General features: G+C 36.6%; 3 protein-coding genes and 1 non-coding gene across 4 annotated transcripts; all 4 read right to left on the reverse strand.

The window, feature by feature from the left end:
* Nucleotides 1-200: 200 nt before the first annotated feature.
* Nucleotides 201-3,867, reverse strand: LOC122279674 (protein spotted leaf 11-like). Its single transcript, XM_043090445.1, has 2 exons — nt 3,168-3,867; nt 201-1,214 (listed from the first exon to the last, which is right to left on the reverse strand). Exons 1-2 carry the CDS (start codon nt 3,641-3,643, stop codon nt 362-364), a joined length of 1,329 nt encoding a protein of 442 aa, XP_042946379.1. The 5' UTR covers nt 3,644-3,867; the 3' UTR covers nt 201-361.
* A 4,602-nt stretch (nt 3,868-8,469) lies between these two features.
* TRNAG-GCC lies at nt 8,470-8,540 on the reverse strand. The gene has a single exon. It is a non-coding gene; the product is annotated as a tRNA-Gly (tRNA).
* A 548-nt stretch (nt 8,541-9,088) lies between these two features.
* LOC122279023 (ubiquitin-like modifier-activating enzyme atg7) lies at nt 9,089-13,948 on the reverse strand. The gene is made up of 14 exons (XM_043089275.1): nt 13,691-13,948; nt 12,892-13,109; nt 12,487-12,678; nt 12,339-12,393; nt 12,123-12,217; nt 11,774-11,963; nt 11,523-11,628; nt 11,295-11,439; nt 11,062-11,220; nt 10,775-10,963; nt 10,416-10,613; nt 10,215-10,330; nt 9,958-10,117; nt 9,089-9,500 (listed from the first exon to the last, which is right to left on the reverse strand). The coding sequence occupies exons 1-14, from the start codon at nt 13,824-13,826 to the stop codon at nt 9,327-9,329; spliced, it is 2,133 nt and encodes a 710-aa protein (XP_042945209.1). The 5' UTR covers nt 13,827-13,948; the 3' UTR covers nt 9,089-9,326.
* A 1,216-nt stretch (nt 13,949-15,164) lies between these two features.
* On the reverse strand, nt 15,165-17,188 carry LOC122279024 (transcription factor bHLH30-like). The gene is made up of 2 exons (XM_043089277.1): nt 16,450-17,188; nt 15,165-15,921 (listed from the first exon to the last, which is right to left on the reverse strand). The coding sequence occupies exons 1-2, from the start codon at nt 16,786-16,788 to the stop codon at nt 15,445-15,447; spliced, it is 816 nt and encodes a 271-aa protein (XP_042945211.1). The 5' UTR covers nt 16,789-17,188; the 3' UTR covers nt 15,165-15,444.
* Nucleotides 17,189-18,640: the final 1,452 nt, after the last annotated feature.

Here is an 18,640-nt window from a genome sequence, read left to right on the forward strand (position 1 = left end):
TGTTTTTGAGGATGGCTATAACTAGATGGCCAACAGTGCATGGCTGATAGTAGACTTGCACACTTACTATGAAGAAAGCTATAAAACAGAGCATGAGACCTTGGTCTCATCGCCCATGGTTGAAGGAATGGAGTGTGGGCTTCTTTTGTGACCTGTTTTCACTCAATCAAATAATTTATTTGACACTAGTAAAGGTATCCTGAGAAAACTTTCGTTTTTTTATTTTTTTGTCCGTGATAAAAAATTGTCACTACTCATACTGCACAAGGAATGCATATCTGTGGCAATCCATGAAGTTCATTTCCTCTGTATCTGCAGAGGAGCCTAAAAATTGAAGTGTAAATTCCAACTTTTAAAACCTTTAGTAAGGCAAGCTCTTTGAACTTGTGCTGATCACAAGGGCTTTGAGCTTAGAGGAGTGAACTGCAGCAATATTGGCTCGTCGGGTTATCACTTCCATATTCTTATGTAAACTTTGCTTTACCAAATTCTTCATCATTTTCTTCCCTTCTTGAGCCTCCCTTGGATGTTCAGGGGAACCCATTGCAATCCTTCCTGTTTGGGGTCCGGAATGGGGTCGCATGTTTGCTTGCCGCTCATCTTTGAACCATTGTAATAGCTTTAGCGCCCTCTTCTGTGCTAGAGGGCTACCCAATAATGACACTTCAAGAAGTACCTGCACAATTCCTGACTTTGCCATTTTTTCCCGTTGGGTTAAGCTTTGATGACCCAGAATCATTAGAATGTAAGCTGATAATTCTTGGCACTTGGGTTTATCTTCCCATGTCAACATCTCTATCAAGCTCTCTGGCACCATTGGACTGTTTTCCATTGCCTTTTTTCCCATCAAAGTCACCACCAAATGCCCGAGCGTTGCGAGGGCTTTCTCTGAAAGTTCCTTTGAAGTGGAGAGCGTCAAGAGTGTTTGTAACAATCCGCTAGAGACCAGGGCTCCTGCATGGTCCAAGACGGTGGAGATGTTGTACGTAGTACCCAAACACAACTCTTTAGTTTCAACATTTGAACCGGATTGAAGAATGCTCAAGAGAAATGGGAGAGTTTTGGACGAGGCTAGACGGAATTGGGTATCATTTGCAAGAGAAGATAACGATAAGAGCAGTTCTGCAAATTCACGTCTCGTTAGTTCATCGACAGTATCAATGTTCTGTGGCAGTTCGGATAAGATTCCTGCCTCCAACATGAGCGCCTTGTTCCTGAGGGAAGAAGACAGACCGATTCAGAAAGAAAATTGGAAAGACAAGACACGCGCACACAATCCTTCGTCATTTAATACTATCCATGTTAGATTTCCCGGCAGTATAAACCCTACAACATTTAATACTGTCTTACATTAGACCATTAGATTTTACCAAGCAATTAGAGAGGATTTCAATCTATGTTGAAAACAAGAATGATCATTGCATCAGGTATGACTTTGAAACTTGCATTGGTTAATTAAATAGAACAAGCAAAAACAGATATGGCGGTCCATTATTGCAGATTTAACTTCATGGAAATCTCCATTAATCAAATAAAATAAAGAACATGAAGCTGCTGAAGTCAAAGATTCGGGGACTAGATCTGCGTTGGAAAGTGAAAGTCAACAAAGGAAGTGTTTAGTTGTCCAAAGATTTTCATGCAATCTGAGCCACTGCACTATATCTCCGAGCTGCAATTTTTCTACTTCTAAAAGGACAAACATGTCACTTCAACAAACAGTACTCATGTTCCCCCTGCAACTCTTCCAATTGCCACCGTGGGTACAGTCAGCGCGCACCTTAGGGGACTTCTGATTCAAGTTCATTGCTAGCGGGCGGCCAAGTGATAACTGCTGCTGGTCTATTTATTTATTATTTTTATTATTTATTTTTTAAATAACTTTTTAATATATTTTATTATTAAATAAATATACAATCTTATTAATAGTCATTTCTTTAATTATTAAATAAAAAATTAAAATAATTGAACGGTAACTTTGGATAACTTTACTAGCATTTTCCATTCAGGATTGTGTTTATATAAATACGAAGATTTCTAATAACTTCATTTTTTTAATTAGTGTTATATAGAGTTTTAGAATATTTCATATGTTTTTTTTGAAAAAAAGTAAAAGTCACTATTAAAAAAATATATTTTTATGTGAATGTTAAATTTCCCTATATTTTTTAAATAGAATGCGTGTATTGCATACTGGAAATATCATTTATTTAAAAACAATAATAATGGGTCATCATGAAATCCTAATTAAGTCTTTAAACACCAGGCCACCACCCTCTTGGTTGTCTCCTGCCATCTACATGCATGGAAAAGGATTCAATGAAGATAAATGCAACGGTCTAGATGGAGAGCTCCATTATTGCTGCACGAGGACTCATTCATCCTTATCTTTAAATTCCTGGAATATTTATATCCATGATGTTCTTTAAATATATATATATATATATATATGAAAAATAGCTAGGAATCTGGGTCCTCCAGTCCATATCCTGCAGACCAACTACCTTGTGAATACTGAATCATCTATCCTTAGACTCTTTACACCCCCTAATGTCAAAGGATGGTGGTGCCCCAAGGCTCATTTTGGGCTCCACAATCTCGAAAAATTAAGAACTCTCACCTTATTCAAAGGTATTTTAAATTCTATTTTCTCCCAAACATTTCAAATACATTTTCTCCATGCAAAAATATTAGGTCAGAAGTTATGAAAGAAAGCTAGATTTCTTTTTATTTGACTGATTATATGGTTGTACCATCCTTACCTAATACGGTATGCTAGCTGCCATAATGAATCACCAACCCTTTAAAATAGCTTCTATTTTCATTATCTTTTTTTTTCCCAATAAATGCAAAAGCAAAATTAAGATTTTGGAGCGATCATCTTGGAGACAAAGATGTACTCCACTTCCAATTATTCATATGCAGGTGAATGAATAATTGTAAGGACAAATGTTCATGCTGGTAATTTCACAGAGAAAGTCTTGCTGCACTCTTTGTTAATCCTCTCGATAAGGATCATGATCTCAATCATTTGAAAATGAAAAAAATAATATATAGTCTAAGAATTGAGATATTTGAACAGCCAGAATATATCATGATCAAGATTATCACTCATATATAACGCCATGTTTTAATGCCAAAAATGTTTTAAAAAAACGTATAGAACTTACGTATAACTTCCATTGGCGAGCTCAATCAAAGCCGTCACCGCCACACGCCGCTGCGCGGCCACCTCCGAAGCCGCCATAGCCACCAGCACAGGTATAACCCCAAGCTGCGCCAAGAATTTCCTTATCTTCCCGTCTTCTCTAGCAAGCCTCTCAATCTCCTTAGCCGCCATCTCTTTCTCCAGCCAGCTTCCGAAGTGAAGCTTCTTAACTGACCTCTGTAGCACCGCCGACTCGTCCTCACTCTCCATCTCCAGAGCCTGGACTACTACTTCGTTATTAACACCTTTGGCACTCGCTAAGTTGAATTCGCCCGACGATCCGCATCTCTTACGAGCTGCTTTCAGTCGCAGGAACCGTCGGATTCGAGCAAAGAAGTGGAGCTTTTTGCGGGGCAATAACCAAATAGGAGAACAAGGAGGAGGAGAAGAGGAAGAAGAATCGGGCATTTTTGGACGTTGTGAGGTGCACAAAGACATGGTAATTAAAGAGACAGGGAAGGAGAGGGATTGGGAATATGGCTTTTGGGTTTGGTTCTCTACACTTCAAAACTTGCCTGACACTCTGACTTTATTGCAGAGAATAGGGATTAGTGGAAGGAGGAGGAAGACTTTGTTAACAAAAACAGAGGGCAGCACAAAGCACATGCCGAAGAACAGTACTGTCCCCTTTCAAATTAGCGAACCTATTGTATCAAGAAGATGTCTCAAGTTCTGACACGTATTTTGAAGTTATAAAATGAACGAGGGTTTGGTATCTATAATTGTTTAAATATATTTTTTAAAAATAATATCAAATTTTTAATAAATATTTTTAAGCCTTAAGTTTTGGGCATCAGGCATGGCACTGTACGTGTTTCCTGCATTTTTGCTTTCTTTAATCATAAACAATCTTAATCGACACTAATGGCATGTGCGAAGCAGGGTGTATAGGAGCAGGACCAGCACCGGTTTCTGCACGAAGGATCATAAATTAATGTTTGACATTATATACAGTACAGGTGGCTTGCAAACCATGAAATTGTTGTGCTTCTGCTTAATCATTTTCCTTACCATATACTGGCCAGAAAATCATAATTCTGAGAGTGGGATCCTCTGACATGCATGGTTGGTACTTGCTGCATAATGCAGCTTACAGAATACAAAACAAAAGGGAAAACAAAAAACAAAAAATCATGATCAAATCCCCGTTTGTGTTAGACAAAGAGAGATTATTGTCAGCGATTTTGTAGTCAATAGACCAAAAAACAGAACATAGATTACCAAGAAAACAATTTTCAAATCGAGGAGTCCTTCGTGCATTTTTCCTTTTTTTTCTTGTTGTAGTGTTTTAGGACATTAAGCACTAGGATTTACGGCTGCCAAATATGGCCTGCTTTGTCACGACAATGCAGCTCATTCCACGATGCTTCTCCGTTTTGCCGTCAAGTCCTATAGATTACAGTGGTTAGGTCATGTATCACCACGTTAATTGACCAAACAATGTTTTGAATTCACTTGCATACATTCTAATAATAAATAAACAAAAACAATTTATCCACAAAAATCCACTAAAATAAATTTACAATTTGATATGTCAGATTGTAAAATTATTTTTATTATAAAAAATATTTATATTATTTTGATTAGAATAGTACCTAGATCATATTACTTTAATTAGAATTTTTCTTTATTTCACTTGGTGTCTTTCCCTAGAAATAGGTCTTCTTACTGTACATATTATTCATTCAGATTTGACGTATTATATAAAATTAGTTAATTTGTAAATTTATTTTTGTGAGATTTTTTTGTAAATATAGCACATATTTAAAAAATAATAATAACGAATATGTTAAAAAGTAAAACAACCTAAAATGCATATGTTCATATAGATATCGAAAATATTATCTTTATAATAGACTGTTTTTAATGATTGATCGCATGTTTATCGTCTACCATTGGAAGGATTTTGCTTTAGACTGGAAAATTTTAGTGATTTTGTTGAAATTATGAGCCAAATTCAGGTATACAAAAGAAAAACTGCACACCAATATATTTTTGTTTGGAGATACAACACATGTTCAATATATAGCCCCTGATCAATTAGCAAACTGATAAGGAATGAGTATGGGAAGAATTTTGATGTACCAACTTGGGATCAGGACGGCACAGTGAGTCTTCACTACTCATTAGTGCACGACTTTAACACGTACTCATCTCACCATTATTGACCCATCTTAACCAATTAAAAAAAAGAAAAAAAAGAAGAAGAAAGAACTCAATCGATCTGTACAAGTTATGGGTGGAATTGCATTACGAGGCCTTTGAATTGCGTGGCATTTCCACGTCACATGCCACATGCCACTGCAAGAGAGTCGTATATGTTTTGAAGAACAATCTTCACTTTTTTCTCCTTTTTCTTAAAATTGAAAAACACTTTTTATTTGAAAGTACATGTTTTTTTTTTTAAGAAATATTTGAAAGTACATTGTTGTAGTTATGCTAGCATGTAAGCATACATTTCTAAATATATAATTTTTAAAAGATGAGTTCTGTACATCAGTTACTATTCACCCTACACTTTACATTTTAAGTGGATTTATTTTCGTACTAAAGCAGACGTTTTGAATAATCGCACAAGGCCATATCTCTCTCTCTCTCTCTCTCTCTCTCTCTCTCTCTCTCTCTCTCTCTCTCTCTCTCTCTCTCTCTCTCTCTCTCTCTCTCTCTCTCTCTCTGAGAGAGAGCTCAGTTTTGGGTTGGTTCAAGTTTCAAATTTGGAGAAATCATAAAGAAGAGGGGGAGATGAAGGGGAGGGGCAAATCATGTTACGTTTAATGGGGGAAACCACAAAGATGATGGGGAGGGTTTCATGCTTCGGGCAAGATTGAGATGGAGGAGATAGGATAGAACCGGTTCACTTGTTAGTAAATCCGGTTTGCCACATAAGGTGTGAGGTGTAAACTTAATAAACTGGCTCATGCACATATTTAATTTTTTTAAAATAGAAACTTAGTTTCTATTAGACCATGTAATCCATTTAAGTTAAATGTATGTAAAATTAGACTAATTTGGAAAGTAATATCAATGGTAGAATCTCGCTGAAAAATATAATTGTCTTAACAATTAATGTCCTAACGGACTGTATAAAAAAAACCACCATTTAAGTCGACTCCCATGGTAAGAACTCACGGCTAGGGATCAATAAATTGATCCCATATGTAGGCCCATTTTTTTTTTCTTTTTTGCTTCTTCATGTCTCTATGATGAGGAAATTCTTGGGGTTTCAGAACCTCCATACACAGTCGAATAGCCTGATGAATGCTCTGGTGTCATTAGATGGAGTTGGGGATTCATGCAAGTTCTCGATTTCGCATATACCTCCCGGATTAACTAGACCTAACAAACGAATAAAATCCAGGCATTTAGGTGCGTATCTTGCAAAATCTTTATATTGGCATGCAGGTATGCTGGCAACCCCCTCCAATTTATATATGTGACACCGAAAGTGCTACTCAAAATGGCGACTCCACTCATATATATATATATATAGAGAGAGAGAGAGAGAGAGAGAGAGAGAGGGGTCAATTTCCACAACCACAAACTGCATTTGCCGAAGGATAGAGTGCTTGGTAGGATATGATATCACCCACAATGAAATAATTCTATATGATGGCTTTTGCGACTCTAAAAAGTCGAAAAGTGCAAAAGCTACTAACTCAACATCTCCAAAGACTCCGAATTTCGAATCCCTTTTGTTAATTAGGACTCTGTTGCTTTTCCTTTACCCTTGTTGGCATAAACTTTGGAGCAGCAGCACCTATCCAGCTCTTTTCTTCCGATAATATACGTCAAAAGGTTTGTGCTCACAATTTTGGAACAAGTTCACCGCGTGTTGGTGTTCTTCAAGTTCCCTCCTTGTTGATTGACCCGGCAGTTCAAATTTTGAAGTCATCGAAAAAGAAAGCTTGAATTATATTGGTAGCAAAGCTCTCTATAAAGCCCTGCAACTTCACTCTTCAACCTAATATTAGTAATTGGAATGAAAAGGTTACGGTCAAATTCCACAAAGTAGTGGTTTTGCGATTTGTTTACGAAAGTTTGTGAGGGGATTTTCCTCGGCCCATCAGATTTCCTAGGCCCAGCCCCTTGGGGGACCCACTAGGAGGAAGGGAACAATAAGAGAGGGGGACAAGGGCAGGGGGCACAGTATAAGAGGAGAGTAATGAGAGGAGAGAAAAAATAAGTGATTTAACATAAAAGGTGTTAGAAGAGAAGTGATTTAAAACAGAACGAGGGTTTAAGATAAAAATGGGGGGAACCTACAAATTTGGGGACTTTTTGGACAGTTTGAGTAACTTATAAATTTCTAGAGATTTCATTTTCTATAACCTGACGAGAGAAAGACTCCAATGAAGAGGAGAAAAACTAGAAGGAAGAATCGGTATCTCCATTGCATAGTGACGATGGGAGGCTATGAGAGACTAAACAAGCTCATTATAGTAGAAACTTTCCTCCCTAAACCCCCCATGGACGTAATAGGTTTAGTGCCGAATCATGTAAAATTTGTGTCTTCTTTATTATTTCATCTGTACTTAAATATTGTTCACCACCATGGATGTACATACCGACACTATACAATCGTACTAGACTACTGCTGAGGGTCCAATTCTAAATACCAAAGTTGCTAGAACTTGACCTAAAGGTTTACGAAACACAACACTAACAATTTACTTATTTATCTTTTTAAAGAATCGATGTTATCAAATGCATTTCTGCATGATACATTCTTTTTCAAGGTCCAGCGATCAAGTTGCTACCATGATACGTACCCTCTTTAGGTACAAGACCAATGACCCCTTTTTTAGGCACAAAACCATCGAGGTGCCTACCTCGTTTGTTTCAAAGCGGCCAAAACTGATCGATCGAGTTCAATTGAAGCAACAAAGTGATGTTTCTTCTTCATTGACGTACTGGTTCGGCTTAGAAAACGCATTCAAATCATACCCAAATGAACAACTAAACCGAACGAGATTATTGTTGACTGGTTTCGTTTTGGAAAACCAAATATTCGTAGCTTCAAAGAGGGACCCTTTGGTAGTTATAAATCTTTGTTTGGTCAGGAGGACCAAATCGGAGATATGGAAAGGAGAAGAAAAATGCTAAAATCCCTACTTTATATTTTCAACATTTGGCATCAATACTTGATTTATTTTCGTATTAAAAACAGGACCCCTGCCAAGCGAAAATCTTTGGTTCTTCTCGTTCTAACCCGGTCAACAAACAACTAAAAATAGTATTTAGTGCACCACTAGAGAAAAATAGAATGCACCAGCCGGGAATCGAACCCGGGTCTGTACCGTGGCAGGGTACTATTCTACCACTAGACCACTGGTGCTATCGTGCCTGTTCTAATCTCAAAATAATTTAAATAATGTAAACTGAACTACCTTAAATAGTGGCTTCACCCAGCGTGTCGATGTCTTCAAATTACATGAAAAATGAGACAAACAATTATAAGAATAAATAATTCTACTTTTCGTCTCCACACACCATATTATATATATATATATATATTTTTTCTTATAACAAATATGTTATGTATAAATGATAAATAGAACAATTCAATTAGTTTAACAATACTAAAATAAAATAAAAAATAGTATTAAAATATATCAAGTATATGATGTATGAAAATGATAAGTATAAGCATATGCCACTCGATGAGGCTATGATTAGGTTCATAGCAACCTTAAAACTCGACCGTTGCATCCACAAATGGCCAAATCGTTGCCATGCTCACCCACCATTGCAACGGCGCTAAAAAACCTTTGATCTACAGAGTAATGATATAATTTCTTTTTTTTAAGAGAAATTAATTGGACCCGATTTACAAGCTTTCAGCTAATTCAAGATCAGGAATGATGTCTCATGAATCATTAGTAGTGAAGACAAACAGGTGGCTGAATTAGAGACTAGTATTATAAATTACATAGAAGTGTTCATATGTTCACATTTCCGGATATCCTTGCGATTCTGTGAATATACCGAGGCGAAATGGGGATTCAACCAGAGATGTTTGTGCAGCCCAACATGTCGAATTAAAGAACTAAGTTGTTTCACATTAGAATAACGTACTCTAATACCAGTTGAATAAATAAGCGCATCCAGTTAAAGGAATTCCTTAAATATCAACATAATCGTCCTCATCAAGATCCGTCTCATTATCCCAGTCAAGTTTGAAGGCGCTGGCTGATCTCATTAACTCTGTTAGGCCAGTGAGATCCTCTAGATAGGTTGGATGGTTGATTGCTTGGATAATAAACTCCATTCCTCTTTCCCGATATTCGGATACCACCTGATCAATTAATTGTGACGGAAGTTAAAACACTCGATAAAAAAATGACAAACAAAAAGAACTGGGAACAAGATGAGAAAAAAGAAAACGATCAAAAAGACAAACAATATGTAATACTGAAAAACTCCCATCCTCCTTTTGGTTGGTTCTACTTGTATGGCAAATTAATCTCATAGGTTTATGATCTGATCTGAAGAAGTAAACCATGTTTACTTTTTTTATTACTAAATGTTAATAATAAAACAGCTTCTGCAAAGATCCAACTGGTTAGGCCATAGCTTTTAATGCCTAAACTGGGATCCGATAGTGCAGAATCTATCTAAGTTGAGACATACATGTTTGATTCATATATATATATATACACACACACCACCATGTTGTTTGAAAACAATAACCTAGGAAATGAATCTAAAAAGCAGCACTAGAAACAGTAATCAAATGAGCAAGCAAAACTTACAGTGCTGCAACAAGCTGTGCAACTGTTTGAGGAGTGACCCACAAGTGCCATCTGAGAAAATTGAGAGAGGGAACCTCGAATCTGGTGGGGTAAAACACCAAGGGGCCGCTCACTACTTTCACTAGTCAAGGAGTTTGCAACCTCCCCTTCTGCATATATCCTGTACATTTGCAGTTCAACACCAAAAACAACAGCCAACTGATAATCTCTTCAAAACTCCAAAAAATAATGAATAATGTCTTTTCACATAGCCTTACCCTAGAGGGTGATGTAGGATGCCCACCAAAAGTTCAACGGCAAGAGCTGAAGCAATAGGAGCAAGCCCTGGTCGTGTAACAGTGCATTGCTGGTCCAATGTGCGGTTGGCAGTTGACTGCAAAAGTACACAGGAATTATGGTTGAGTTTGTTATAGATAAAACATATAAAACATTGTATATCTGGCTTTCTTGAAAATTACATCAATTGGTGCAACCACATCGTTGCAGAAGTAACAGCCCAATCTCTGCCTTTCATCTTTATCAGCTTGGGCAATGTTTTCCACCGCAGATAAAGCATTAGCAGCTTCAACGTTGAAGTCATGGCTAGAGACAAAAGGACCAGCTCCATGGCGCATAACCAAGAAGCTATCAAACCCTAGAGCTGCTGTTATGGTAATCTGCAAGAAGCAAATCATATGTATGCGAGTGAGGCTGATATCAATAAATGAAAGACTAATTGTTGGAGTTGAGAATGAGACCCAAGCTTGTTGGAAAAGAAAATGCCAAATGTAACAAAAACTATCCCAAGGGAAGAAAACAAAAGAATTAAGACATAGACCTTGTTCGTATTGGCACAGAGAAGTGTAGGTAACCACCGACTTTCCCTTGTATCAGTCAACAAGAAAACTGCTTCATGAGAATCAATCAAATCATGCAAGCGTCTACAATCTTCAAGCACACTATCCTCTTCTTGGCTAGACACAGGGTGCCCAGGCATTGGTATAGCCATCACAACACCTTCTGCATCCTGTAAAAGGAATGATTGAATGCATGCATGGTACGAAAAATTAACATCTTTCGAGAATAACCCTTCTGATTAGTGGCCTAGGAGGTAAAATCACTTACAACAGCTGGGAATATGCGAGTGAGACTTTTAACTGCTGCTGTGGCTTTAAATTCACCTCCATTGAGGCAGTCATCCAATGTATAGAGGGACTGCCTCAATGGATTCGACATAGCAACCCTGCCATTGTCAAGCAGTGTAATTTTCCGCACCCCCCAAGCCTGCAATATGATAAATTTTTTATCACCCAAAAAGATAAGTCTTATACTTTAATCATAAGTTTTTGAGCTCTCACCATAAGCATGCGAGCAACCTGGCATCCTAGCGTACCTGCTCCTAGTAGAAGACACTTGATAGATGACATGGCATTTAAGTTCAGGGATGGTAAAGCACGCCATCTCATTAGTTTTAGATTCAAATCTGCAGCAGATATGGCCAACCTGTAAAAAGAATGTCTCAAAATGCTAGGGTAACAATTGGACTAATGCCATATGGAAATAAAGTGACAGTGCAGACAGCATACCTAGTTGGATCCATGGATTTAGCAAGGCTAATAGACCTGGGCACTTGCCTCCCTTTGTTATGTTCCCACCCCACTGCATTAGGTAAAGATTGATGATCCCTCCATCCTGAAACATTAAGATTCAGGCAGATAGAAATAAGTTAAAATGAGAGAGAAACAGAAAGAGAGAGAGAGAGAGAGAGAGAGAGAGAGAGAGAGAGAGAGAAACAATCAATCAGAATAGAGCTGTTACCCAATTTCTGCCGCTCTACCTTGTGGAACAGTAATCAAGGCTTCACCAACAAGGGACGACCCCAAATCTGCGAAGCCACGACTCTCTCTATAGCATAAAAAGCGAACCGACTTGAGATTCCATCTCACACAAATAAGAGCAAGGTAGTTGCGAAGAGGCCAACCAGGATTGTGTGGAAGATGACATGGGTCATAAAACCCGAAAAGCAACTGCCAATAAAGTGCAAAGTAGACTTAAGAATGACACATCCAGAATGTGGTCCACCAACTTAAAATCCCCATGTAAGCCTATTTTTTTCCCACAATAAGCATATTGTATTTAATTAACTGGAATGAATTATAGATATTTAAAGAGTCATGTGGACAAACCTTGTGACCATCGCTTTGACAGGTTTCCCAGTCCTTCAGATGCTTAACAGTTGCATGTGAATTTGGATCAGTACTGACCAAAAAGAATGGCACATCTGCAGCAGACACCTTAAACTTTGATTAAAAAGAACAAAAATAACATTTTCACTAAACTAAGAAAAAAAAACTTAAAAAATTGCATAAAAAAAATTGCAAATAATGAGCAGACATATTTACCTGCTGTTAAGCTTGAGTTACGCCACTCATTACAAGCTGCAGAAACAGATTCTGCCTACAGGTCAAAACAACAATTTGGGCATTAAAATGGAGATAGAAGCATAATAGTTAGCTTCATTATTTCCAACCATAAAAGTAGTCTCAGCACCTCTTCTAAGCTAAAATACTGTGAAGCTGGCATTAAATCAACCAAGGTTGCAGGAGGATCAAGCACCAGAACAGGAAAAGCAAACCAGTAATGAAAGTTCCATTTTTTCAGGTCTGCAAACGAGATAAGAAGGAACCTTGAAAGCAATGCACTATCCTCCACAGCCCTTCCAGTATGAATGTCGTCCCAAATCTAGATATCAATAAGAAGTTGATTGCTTATTTAAACAAAATTAAAAAAGAAGAAGATATCAATGAGTAAACTTGTAACACCAGATTTGTACTTCCAATCAAGTCATTCAACAATACAATCCGAAATTGCTAAGCAGCCAAAGAAACTCATCCTGGACATAGAAATACAGACTACAGCACACAATTCAAGAATTAAACCCATTACAAGGGGCACCTTCTTTGCTTCTACCCTTAGCAAGCTCTTCTTGTCAAGCTTATGGAAGCTTTCAATTGTATTCGTGTTGTAAAGAGTGCCCCGGATGGGGCACCTGTTCCTGTTGCCACGACTCATGGCTGCTGCTGAAGATTGCTCGTTAGATTCCGAGGGCAAAGACTGAGCTAGTAGAGTTAAATGATTTGACACCTGCGGGTGAGAGCAAGGTGCATAATAGCCTGCAAAACAAGGTCAGTTTTCAACTCAGAACATACGGAGCTCACAAATCTTAATATCAAATAGTTTTGTACAACACTATGAAATTCCAATAATGTGTCAAAAATTGGGAGCAAAGGTTCAGAAAGCTTGAATTTTTCAGAAAATAGAAACATACTTTAGCCTAGATTCATAATGTTCGATGCAACAGTAGGTTACTTACAGTTTCGCACATATGAATCCCTATTTAAATATTCTCTTAGAATCTGAATTCCTGTTCGTAAGCGCTATTTGGGGATATCACTTTTCGCCCGAATGAATCTAACTTAATCATCTGAGTTAGTTTACTCAAAACTTTTCAATCCTTTCACGACCACGACCGAAAAGAAACACATAATACTAAAAGGTTCTATTACTCCCCCCTACTTTCTCATCAACTAACAGCAAATTTATCCAAAAAATATGATGATGATGATGATGATGCTGATCGCCTAACCACAACACCAGCACAAAAAACAAGATTCCAAAATCTGAATACTAATTAGGGCAACAAAAACACAAAGACAAATTAGAAGCACATAGAGCGAAGAAGAGCGAGCGGTACCAGTGATGGGAATGGGAGATTCGTCGATGCCGAGCTTGTTGAGCTTGAGAGAGGACAATCTGTGCCAGAAACCCTCGTCCACCGCGCTCTGGAATTGCGCGAATACAAGTATCGATCCACTATCGTGGCCCGCCATGAATTTTCTTCTCCGTTTTCGGTCCCCTCTGATTTGCGACTTTCTTATCCCTATTCTTCTCCTCCTCCTTCCCCTCCTTGGTGACTCGGCCTCTTGCCACGTTCGGTGGGTTCTCTTCGGTTAGATCGATTCGAATATTAATCGATTCGATTGTAATATTCGGAGCAATCAAGATTTGCCACGTCACCTTTAGATCCCCTATCTGGGCATGTAGCGGCTTTTAACTCCCTAATTATTTGTGATTTTTCAAAGTTTATTAATTATCGCATTTTCAAACTAACTCCCTACTTTTAGCAAAAGAGTCCAAGCATATCGATGTAGGGAGTGAGTTTGTTACGAGTCGCTACTCGGAATTATATTTAAAAATAATATCATAATTTTGGGATGGGTTTTTGTAATTTATCAAAAATATAAAAATTAAGCCTAATGGGTTTTTTTTTTTTTTATAGCATAATGGGATTCTAATTTAGAAATGTTAGATATGTTCACGATGTTTGAGTCTCGTGCAAATATTTTGAAAAAAAAAACTAGAATTTATTGTTTAGGTAAATTTCATTTCTTTTTTGAAAGATTACAAGGAATTTATATAAAATATTTAATTAATTAAAAATCTTTAGTGTATATCCTTCAATAAAAGTTATATAAAGAATTTTATAAGAAAGTGATTGATTATAAGAAATTAGGCCCACTCTAATGAGTATATGTTGTTATTGTTGCAACTGTAGTCCATGATAATCCTAACATTTGCCTAGCAATGATGTTAAGTACTTCAAGATTTATTAGATTGAATGAGTGGAGATATAAAGAAAGTTAAATCTAACCTTATAACTGGAGTCCTTTAAAATTATTACAAATCTTTCATTTAAATCATTCTAAATTGTAAGAACTTATTCCTTTCAAGTAATGTAACTCCTATTCACAACATGATTTCATATTAAATTTGTAATATTTCAATATTATTTGTAATTAATTAATGAAATTTTAAATCCTCTCAAGTTAAAGATATATTAAATTAATTTAATTAATTTAATTTAATTTATAAAATAAATTTAAAATTTAAATATCTTATAAATCAAGTATTATCGTCTTAACGAGTAACACCACATGATGCATTGGTCATGCCTTTGTTTTCGTTTTTAAAGAAAGAAATGTCCACTCATTAAGAAAAAGTCTGATCCATGCATAAAAGAAAATATTAAATATAATAATTAAAACATATATGTTCTTATTAGCATAAACTTTTAGAACAAAGGATAGTCTCACGTTATCTCGAATCTTCTGTGTTTCAATACATGAATACCTTCCTACTTTCGTGTCTGCGATTACAAAGAGGAAATCGCCATTTATGAGTGCCAGAAGTAACAGCAGAAGCTCCAGTAATATTGAAGTACTGTAGAATGATATTTGAAGGTAGAAAAATTATATTACTGTAGGGTGGGTGTCTTTCGTAGACCATACCGACTTATAATTAGAAAGAATAACACATACTGCAGTTTTAAGTTGAAGTACAAGTAGTCCCGATCATATATGTTCGAGGCAGATATTCATATGCCTTCACAAGTAACGCGGAATGTCAATCACCCACAATAGCATAGCATGTGCATGTGTAGCTAGAGTTTCAGGATGAACTAGATGAGGTGTCAAAGGAAGAGGCCTTTTGCCTTTTAGTTGGGAGTGTTATACTTGGGGAGTATTCTGGTACGACAGAAGCTTTATCCACTACAGAAGTGAGGGCTTGGTGGACATTATCTGCAATAACTTGGCATTCTGTCATGTTAATGTTGTCACCTTTGCAGCAAGCGTAAACGAACTCGTTCTTCACCCGGCAACCCAAGGTTGAAACTTCCGACTTCCGCATCTCAAGCTGAAGGGGATCAATGGCTTGTCTTAGATCAGAGAAAAACTGCGGTCGGTATTCACAGCAGAGAGTTGCCCTGTAAGTCATTATTCCATCTTCTGCTCCATCATCACAAGGCTCGACTCTCACCTCATCAGCATCCATGGGAATGAGAAAACCTTCGCTTGTTTCAACTGCATTCTTCTTCAATTCTTTCACTTGGCTTATTACTTCAGCAAGCAACGAGGCTTTGTCCATCTAAGAATAGCAATGAATTTCCATTAATTAGCACTAGCTACCTTAACCGATTCAAACGATTTATTTCTATGTATAAAACATTGATGTGCATTACTGAAATGGCCCCTGCAATTATATTTCACAGTAGAAGCTACTAGCAAATACCATACCAGCAACAGACATTTTCTTCAAAAATCATAGCACCGGATGAAAATCTGATAGTTAATTCAAACTTACTTCTTGTTGCGGGAAGAAAGGGGCACGGAAAAATAAGCATTAAATGAAGAAATTCATGATTAAATTTATCAGGGTCGTCTACATGCTGCCTTTTTTCATCAAAGAAGCAAATTCTCGAACCTTTAAAGCTCAACATTAATTTAGGCAAACCAAGGAACCAAACAAAAATAGTATAAAATAGCTCTAGACGAAAGAAATGAACAGATCTGTGTCTAGTGTTAATTAGCACCATCGCTTATTACGAAGACACTCGATTAATTCATTGTGCTACTATTGTTGATGATGAACAACGCAGAATGTAAATTAATTTACCCTTTCAGTGAAGGGCATCAGACCACGAAGAGTGGTGAGATGCGAGTTGATTCTCTCCCTTCTCCTCCTCTCTGCCTCACTGTGACTCTTCAAAGCCGCCAAAGCCTTCGCCTCCGACAACCCTTTCTTTCCAACTCTTACCGGAGCTTTCACAAGCTCTCCCTTCTCGCTATCCAAAACTAACGAGTGAGATAGCGCCGATCGGCCATGCATAACCCCATCAAAACCTTCTACGCCGTGAGGAAAAGGGTCGAACAGCCTCTCAAAATGATCAGAGTGGAGTGAAGAATTTGGGTTATAACCATATGAAGAATTGGAGTTAAAAGAGTAGAAAGCCATTTGCGTCAAAGTTTCTGATACAAATATATATTATGAACCAAAGCTAGCTAGTATATCGTAAACCGGGTGGGCGAGCAGTTGGGCAGAACCAAAAAGAGAGCTTTACGCTTTGTGAACAATTTTCTTGCTTAGAGTGTTCGTCGTGGTGGTCTTCTTCTTCGTTCTTGTGGTGTGTCTGGTCATACGTACATTCCATTAATAGGCTCAAGAACAAGGGAGGAAGTGTTTGTGGCGTTGAACTGGAGCATTTCGAGGTAACTAGAAGAGGGCAAGTTTTCGATCACTTCGGGAACCGAGAGTTAGGGATCCTGAGAACTGGGATTTGGATGCGAGTTCGAGCTCGATAAGAGGCGAAACTAATGGCGTTGACACAGACCAGCTAGCTTGGAGAAAGCAACGACGGTTTGCCACGATCGAGGGAGTCACTGGGTTGTATCACAACGTATGACCGTATTAATAGCATTGGTTTCCAAGTTTTAAATTATTTTGCAGAATTCAATTTGAGAGAAATGTATATTTGAGAAATTCTATTTTCAGTTCTTACTTGATTATATGTGTAGACCTTTTATTAGAGATGTCAAATTATATTAATAGATCATATTCGTGTCGTGTCAAAATATGTATATTATACTATATAGGTCAATTCTAATCCGACCCATTAAGTTTATCGTGTCAAAATCTCAAACTTAACACAATCCGTTAACATAATGGATTATATTGTATCAACCTGTTTTGACCCATTAGTGAATATTAAGAAATAATGTTTCAAACTGTTTATATAAATGAGTTGAAGAGGTTCGAAATTAACTTGTTTGACCTGATTAAATTTAACATAATTTCATATCAATGTTAAAATCACAATATATATAAACTTATAAAACTAATTATAAATCCAAAATTATAATCCAAACAATAAAAATATCAAAATTAAAATTCTAACAATTTTACTTTTAAGTAGAATGGTATAATTGTAACTTTAATTTTCTTAACGTATCATAACGGGTTATAACGTTATCAACCCGTTAAGCAATCGTGTTTTAACGGGTCAACTCGTTTTGACTCAAACCTGTTAAGACTAAATCCTAACCCGCTATTATAGTGTCGTGTTCGTGTTGGGTTAATGGGTCAACTTGTTTGGATTCAAACCCGTTAAGACTAAACCCTAACCCGCTATTATAGTGTCGTGTTTGTGTTGGGTTAACGGGTCAACTCGTTTTGATCCAAACCCGTTAAGACTAAATCCTAATCCGCTATTATCGTGTCATGTTCGTGTTGGGTTAACAGGTCGTGTAATATATTGACACCCCTACCTTTTATTAAATAAGAACAAACATCATTATATTAGAGATATTTTTATCATTTTAAAATATTTTAAAGATAAAATTATTTAGACCTGTATTATAATTTCTATTTAAAGATTATAGGTAGCATTGCTCTATATATTTAGAGCTAGTCCTAAGTTCATTATTTTGAAAGGGCCAAATCTCTCTATCATTCGAAATTGTTTATAAAATTGAACAAACAGTAATGCTATATCTCGAGAGCGGCCCACTGAATAACGTAAAAAAATATTTTCATTCATTTTTTTATATTTTTAAATATTTTTAAAAATAAAAAATTTATAATATCATTAAAAAATATTTTCTTAATTACTAAAAAAAAAAAAAGATATTCGGAACCCAAATTCGCGTCCCAAAACAATTATTTGAAGAAACTCGTCTATAGTTTTTTTTTTTATTTTTAATATATTATTTTTCATCTTTTATGTAATTATATTAATTGACACGGTCCATTTTACATAACTTTTCATTTGAATGATTGATATAATAAGCTACTGAAAATATGTTATAAA

Source organism: Carya illinoinensis, chromosome 10 (assembly GCF_018687715.1).
Source record: "Carya illinoinensis cultivar Pawnee chromosome 10, C.illinoinensisPawnee_v1, whole genome shotgun sequence".
NCBI classification, from domain to species: domain Eukaryota; kingdom Viridiplantae; phylum Streptophyta; class Magnoliopsida; order Fagales; family Juglandaceae; genus Carya; species Carya illinoinensis.

Excerpts from the sequence above, each read along its gene's own strand:
- LOC122279674 (XM_043090445.1), bottom strand. The coding sequence starts at position 3,643 with ATGTCTTTGTGCACCTCACAACGTCCAAAAATGCCCGATTCTTCTTCC. Across the intron at positions 1,215-3,167 it reads CTCGCCAATGGAAGTTATAC|GAACAAGGCGCTCATGTTGG; the intron begins GTAAGTTCTATA and ends TTCTTCCCTCAG.
- LOC122279023 (XM_043089275.1), bottom strand. The coding sequence starts at position 13,826 with ATGGCGGGCCACGATAGTGGATCGATACTTGTATTCGCGCAATTCCAG. Across the intron at positions 13,110-13,690 it reads ATCTCCCATTCCCATCACTG|GCTATTATGCACCTTGCTCT; the intron begins GTACCGCTCGCT and ends CTTGTTTTGCAG. Across the intron at positions 11,964-12,122 it reads GTCAAAGCGATGGTCACAAG|TTGCTTTTCGGGTTTTATGA; the intron begins GTTTGTCCACAT and ends CTTTATTGGCAG.
- LOC122279024 (XM_043089277.1), bottom strand. The coding sequence starts at position 16,788 with ATGGCTTTCTACTCTTTTAACTCCAATTCTTCATATGGTTATAACCCA. Across the intron at positions 15,922-16,449 it reads TGATGCCCTTCACTGAAAGG|ATGGACAAAGCCTCGTTGCT; the intron begins GTAAATTAATTT and ends TGCTATTCTTAG.